This window comes from Grammomys surdaster, unplaced genomic scaffold (assembly GCF_004785775.1).
Source record: "Grammomys surdaster isolate TR1022 unplaced genomic scaffold, NIH_TR_1.0 183, whole genome shotgun sequence".
NCBI lineage: Eukaryota > Metazoa > Chordata > Mammalia > Rodentia > Muridae > Grammomys > Grammomys surdaster.
Window position 1 is genome coordinate 559428 of NW_021604628.1, and position 6067 is coordinate 565494.

Consider the following 6067-nt stretch of genomic DNA (forward strand, 5'->3'; position numbering starts at 1 on the left):
GCCTTTACTTGGGAGACAGAGGCAGGCAGATCTCTGAGTTCAAGGCCAGCCTGGTTTACAGAGTGAGTTCCAGGACAGCCAGAGCTACACAGAGAAACCTGTCTCGAAAAACAAACAAAAACAAACAAACAAACAAACAAACAAAAAGCTGTGTGACCTCAGGCAGGTCTCAAGCCTGTTCTGAGTTGATCCAGGGATGAGACCCACTTCCCAGGAATCCCGTGAGAGTGACCGTGCTTTTCACTGTGGAAACACTTAAGCGAGGAAAATAACCTCAAAAGTTTTCATAGACTCAAGTTATTTTGAGGTCCGGCTTCTATTTCTGGTGACTCTTCATAGCTGTCCTTCCGCTTCACACCAGGTCAGAGTCGAGCTCCTGACATAGTTCCAATGCCTTCAGTCCGGTTTGTGCAGAGCCCCATGCGTGGGTACCTGACTGGCGGGGGAAGGACTGCCCTTGCCCTCGGTGCTGGGGTGAGTCTAATGGCTCCTTCCTCCACGGCAGGTGCGGGAGCTGACTGACGCTGAGTTCCCCCACTCCTTCCTGGTGTCTGGAAAGCAGCGCACGCTAGAGCTACAGGCTCGGTAGGTGCTGATGAGCGGGCTGCTTCGGGACACCGGCAGATGAGCCAACCAGCTGGTACTGTCCTCAGCATCCGGTTCTCTTTCCTTCCGAGCAGGTCCAGAGAGGAAATGGTTTCCTGGCTGCAGGTATGGACACTCCAGGGGAATCTGAGCCTAGCCTACTTGAAAGGAAGGAGAGGGTGTGTGTGTGTGTGTGTGTGTGTGTGTGCGCGCGCGCGTGTGTGCACGCGCACGTGATCCAATACCAGAGTGTGCCTGGTTGCCTCATCTTTCTGTAGAGTTTGAAGCCAGCCCTGACTTCAAATCCTGCTATGCCCCACTGCCTTGTGGGGTGGTCTGGAGCAACTCTTGTAACTTCCTTAAGACTCGGATTTGGCATGGTGCTGACAGCTTCTCCTTCATGTAGAGTTTGGGGCCTGCTCCAGGCCACGCTTAGCCAGATGTATTGGATGTGGGCAAGATGCCTTGGGTACCCCCCTCACCTCCCCCTCCACTCAGGCCTGCCAGGCAGCGATTGACCAGGTCGAGAAGCGGAGTGAAACCTTCAAGGCTGCTGTCCAGGGACCTCAGGGGGACACTCAGGAGCCCAAGGTAAGAGGACTTTCTGTACCTCAAGGCTGATTCAGGAACAAAGAGTGTCCCCTACCCAGGACTGACATTACATGAAGGACCCAAGAAAGCCCTTCCACCCAACATTACCCTTGGGTCACCCAGGGCCAGAGTTTCCTAGTTAACGGTATCTGTCTTGTGTTGTGGTCCAGCACACAGGGGCGGAGGCAGGAGGATCAGAAGTTCAAGGTCATCCTCTGATATTTAGTGAGTTCAAGACAAGCTGGGGTCTCATGAGACCCTAGCTCAAAAACAACCTCCAAAAATAGAAATAAAAAGGTTTGCTTTTAGCTAGGCATGACATCAGGCCTTTAATCCCAGCTCTCTGAGTTCGAGGCCAGCCTGGTCTACATAGTGAGTTCCAGGCCAGCCTTAGCTATGTAGCGAGACTCTGTTTCAAAACAAACAAAGCAAAAATTTCTGCTATTGGAGCCTTGAGGGGAGCTGAGTGAAGACCAGGGAGGACCCCTAAGTAGCCCAGGCTAGACCAGTGGATCTGAACGGATCAGAGAGGCAGGGAGAGTTGAAGGTGGGCTTTCGGATCTTAGCTCTGAATTAGACTTTCTAGGTAATGCTCCCGAGTTGTGTGACCCCTCCTGGACTGTTTCCTCACCTCTACAGTAAGAATATTAGCCAGTAAGCTACCTCAAGCAGGCTGGAGGGCCTCCAAGGGTTGTAAGAAGCCTTGAAGTGCCTACCCAGTCAGCTGCTCCCCTCCCTCAGCCACAGGTAGAGGAGCTGGGTCTCCGAGCACCTCAGTGGGTCCGAGACAAGATGGTGACCATGTGTATGCGCTGCCAGGAGCCCTTCAATGCCCTGACTCGACGGCGCCACCACTGCCGGGCTTGCGGCTATGTGAGTACACGTGTGTGCAGAGACTGTGGACCCAGGCCCTTTGCTCATGACATTCCTGCCTCCAATATCAGGCTCAAGCCAGATCCCAGTCCTGGCTGACTCCCTGGCCTGGGTGTATCCCACACCCTCGCATTTCCTACCTGTGAGGCAGCGGAAAGCTTCCTGTTCCAGGGATGGGAGGTGGGTTCAGGGAGTGAAGGAGCCTGCTGAAGCCTCCTTAAGTGACCTTCCCGGTCACCTGCCCAAAGCTGAGAGGGTCTCTATCCCCTGCCAGGCACCCACCCACCACCTACAATTCGCTAGTCCCACTACCTGGTATGCACCTGGCTAATCCTGTCTCTCTTCTCCTTTTATGTGTTGCAAACTCCAGATTCTTGGGCAGGCCTCAGTTTCCCTCCTGAATCTTAAAGTAAAATTTTGTGAGACAAGAGCAAGAGGGCCACGAGTCCGTCGCCAGCTTGAGCTACATAGCGAGGTCCTAGTGTTCAAAGTCACTTAAGTACGATAATAAGCCATCTAGATGGTGACAGTGATTCAATCCCTGGAACTCACAGAGTGGAAAGAAAAGCCCTGATTCCTCTAAGGTTATCCCAACTTCCACATCTATGCCATGATGAGTGTGTGTGTGTGCATGTGTGTGTATGTACGTACATTCTTGTACATGCTCTCAAACACTAAATGTTAAAAAAAAAACCCAACAACAGCTCAAAACCAAATGTACTGGTGCATCCATGTAATCTCAGCACATGGAAGGAAGTAGGAAGGAGGAAGTAGGAAGTAGGATTAGAAGTTCAGCCTGGGCTACATAGTGAGTTCTGGGTCAGCCTGGGCTACATAGTGAATTCTGGGTCAGCCTGGGCTACATAGTGAGTTCTGGGTCAGCCTGGGCTACATAGTGAGTTCATAGGATCAGCCTGGAATATGGCTACATGAGACCCTGCCTCAGAAAAACAAGGTTGATGAAGAGAAAAATAAGTATTTAGTAATTATCCGAAACAAATTTCTCAATAAAGACAGAGGAGCAGTGGCTCGATCCTTAGGAGCAGAAGACTCCAGCTCCAGTGACACCTCCTTCTGGTCTCCACAGTCACCCACACTTGTGTTGTGTACACTCACACGGAAGACATAAATAGGAAATAAGGAGTGTTTGAATTTCTCAATAAAAGCATAGTATACTCCCAAGGCACGCACACACGCGGGCCTGGGTGTCCTCATCCTGACTCCTGGGTCTCTCAGGCCCATGCATGTCCTCCTTGGGGAGCCAGTGAGTCACCCTTTCGTTTCGTGCTCAGCTGCCAGTTTCTGTCTTCCCTTCTGCCTCAGGCATCCTGTGAAGGTGGGGTTCACGGTGACTCCCCGAGAGTGGCCACACCCGGCATGCCCGGGGCACCCTGGTCTTCCTCAGAGGCACACTCCTGGTACCCAGAGTTTCTCTCCACACCTCTCTACCCACCCTTACCAGTGTCACTGAATATCCTTACACACCTTTAGCTGGTAGCCGGGTGGTTGGACTCCCCAGGATACCTCTGACGGGTCTTCCTTCCTCTCCCTTCTACAGCAGGTGACAAGCTACTGTTTTGGTTTTTTGAGACAGAGCCTCACATAGTGTAGTCCAGGCTGGCCTTGAATACCCCCTACTGCTCCCCACAATACCCCCCTACTGCTCTCCACCCTCTCACACATACCCCTACTTTCCCTACTTTGTGGGTAGTAGGTAAACCGTCTACCAACAGAGCTCTGTCCCCAACTGTAAACCCTGGGACCTTAAAGGCTGCGCTGTTTGGGAGTACGGGGGCTGCCAGTTAGCTGTGCGGCCTGACTGGCCACTTTCTCCTCTGAGTCACCCTGCCCTTGATGTTGCATCAGGGGTGGGGTGGGGAACACAGTTCTGCCCTTGCTGGGGCCAATGCGGTTCTGGTAGCTACAGCTTGTTCTGCCTAGCCCGCCAGGACCCAGCCCCGTGTAAGAGGCTCATGGAGGGAAAGTGGGTAGGTAGGCTCATGTAGTGGGTCTGGGTCTTGAACCCCAGTCTTCTGCTTGGACTCCTGCAGCCAACCAACCTTCCTTACCCCGCTGCCCCCATCTTCAGGTAGTGTGCGCCAGGTGTTCTGACTACCGTGCGGAGCTGAAATACGACAGCAACCGGCCGAACCGAGTCTGCCTGACCTGCTACACGTTTCTCACCGGAAACGTGCTCCCCGACAGCAAGGAGGACAAGAAACGAGGCATCTTAGAGGTGAGGGCTGGAAGCATCCGTCCCACAATTCCCTTTGCAGAAGCTTCTGTCCTGGATTCTGAGAAACAAGCCACACCCACGACTCCCCTCCCCTCATCTTCCTGCCCACAGACAGCCCCTCTCCTCCCGTCCAAACACACCAGACCTGACAGTAGCCAGGAGCTATAGACTGCAGGCTATCACCCCATCTCCCCCACTCCTCTGTGTCCCCGTCCAATAACAGCATGGCCCGCCTGTTCCAGTTCACGCTCCTAGGGCCCACCCCACAGTTCTGCAAGGCAAAGATGGAAATGTGTCCACTGATCTCGTGTGATAGACGAGGAAACCTGGGCTCCAGTCAGAAAGACCGTAGGCACCGTTCTAGTGGGAAGGGGCCTCGGGAAAACCAGTCCAGAGAGGTGACCTTCTTAACGTCATACAGCTCTCCCTGGTCTCCTCTGTGATCAGTGTCCCAGCTTCAAGCCCTCCCAGAACCTCTCCCCATCCCACGAGCCCAACCTATGGCTACCAGCCGTGGTCGTCTTTGAGCTACACTGTCTCCTCCATGAAGGCTAACGTGTCATCCCACAGTCTCTTGGAAAAAAGAGGGAAGCTGGGCTATTTCAACGGAGACTCACTCCCATGAGCAAGTTGGCTTCTCCTCACAGACTTTGGCTCTCTTTCATGTTTCCCTTCTGACCAGTCCCGCAACTAGGCAAAAGGCCTGCTTCTGGAGTCTCAGGTCTGCCAGGCCCCAATGCTGTCCCTTGACTAGCTCAGGAGGACAGCCCTGGCTCTGGCATCTGCTGATGAGAGCACACACACACCTCGTCACTCCTATGGTTCTGCCTACTGTTGGCCAGCATGAGCCAGGACCGCATGGCGGAGTGTCTCCGAGCCTCGGAGACAAATGACCTTGTAGTATTATGTAGCAATTAAGGATAGTGATTGTGTCAGGAGTGATGACATATGCCCAGAATCCCAGAATCCTGGAGTGGGGGGAAGATGATTAGGAGTTCCAGGCCATCTCCTGCCACATACCAAATTTTAGGTTAGCCTGGGCTACATGAGCCTCTATCAACAACAGTAACAACAAAAATAATAGTGATTGTGACGTTCCATGGCCGGTGTTTCCACCCGTGATGCCTTGTGGGCACTCTGTCACCTTTTTACTTTCAGAAAGAGGCCTCGGCAGGGCCCGACCAGAGCCTAATGTGCAGCTTCCTGCAGCTCGTGGGGGACAAGTGCGGCAGGAGTATTCCCCGGAGCTGGTGTGTGATCCCCCGGGATGACCCCCTTGTGCTGTACGTCTATGCAGCCCCCCAGGTATGTCTGTTCCAGCGAGGCCTCCCCATTCTCACAGGGGAGGAGAAAGTGGGCTTGGGGGATTATTTGCCCTGCAGGGAAGACGGGGAAACTAAGGCTCTCTGAGGACATGGTTTTCTCAAGATATAGGTTACTGAGCTTCAGAACTGGGCTCAGACTGCAGGAAGACTCATTCTTCGCTCCTTCTTCTTCTCCTCTTCCTCCTCCTCTCTTCCTCCTCTTCCTCCTCTCTTCCCCTTCCTTCTCTTCCTCCTCCTCTCTTCTTCCTCCTCTTTTCCCTTTCCTCCTCTCTTCTTCCTCCTCCTCTCTTCCTCCTCCTCTCTTCCTCCTCCTCTCTTCCTCCTCCTCTTCCTCCTCCTCTTCCTTCTCCTCTTCCTCCTTTCTTCTTCCTCCTCCTTCTTTCTTCTTCTTCCTCTTCTTCCTCCTCCTTCTCTCTTCTTCCTCCTCTCCCTCCCTCTCCTTCTCTCTTCCTCCTCT

General features: G+C 53.3%; 1 protein-coding gene across 2 annotated transcripts in view; it reads left to right on the forward strand.

Moving 5' to 3' along the window:
* Positions 1-6067, forward strand: part of Fgd2 (FYVE, RhoGEF and PH domain containing 2) — an 18166-nt gene that overhangs the window by 11055 nt on the left and 1044 nt on the right. For both annotated transcript variants that reach the window (XM_028767887.1, XM_028767889.1), the window contains exons 10-15: positions 506-585; positions 681-711; positions 1084-1176; positions 1918-2049; positions 4139-4285; positions 5444-5590. In XM_028767887.1, coding sequence (XP_028623720.1) covers positions 506-585; positions 681-711; positions 1084-1176; positions 1918-2049; positions 4139-4285; positions 5444-5590 — 630 coding nt within the window. The remainder of the gene's footprint in view (positions 1-505; positions 586-680; positions 712-1083; positions 1177-1917; positions 2050-4138; positions 4286-5443; positions 5591-6067) is intronic.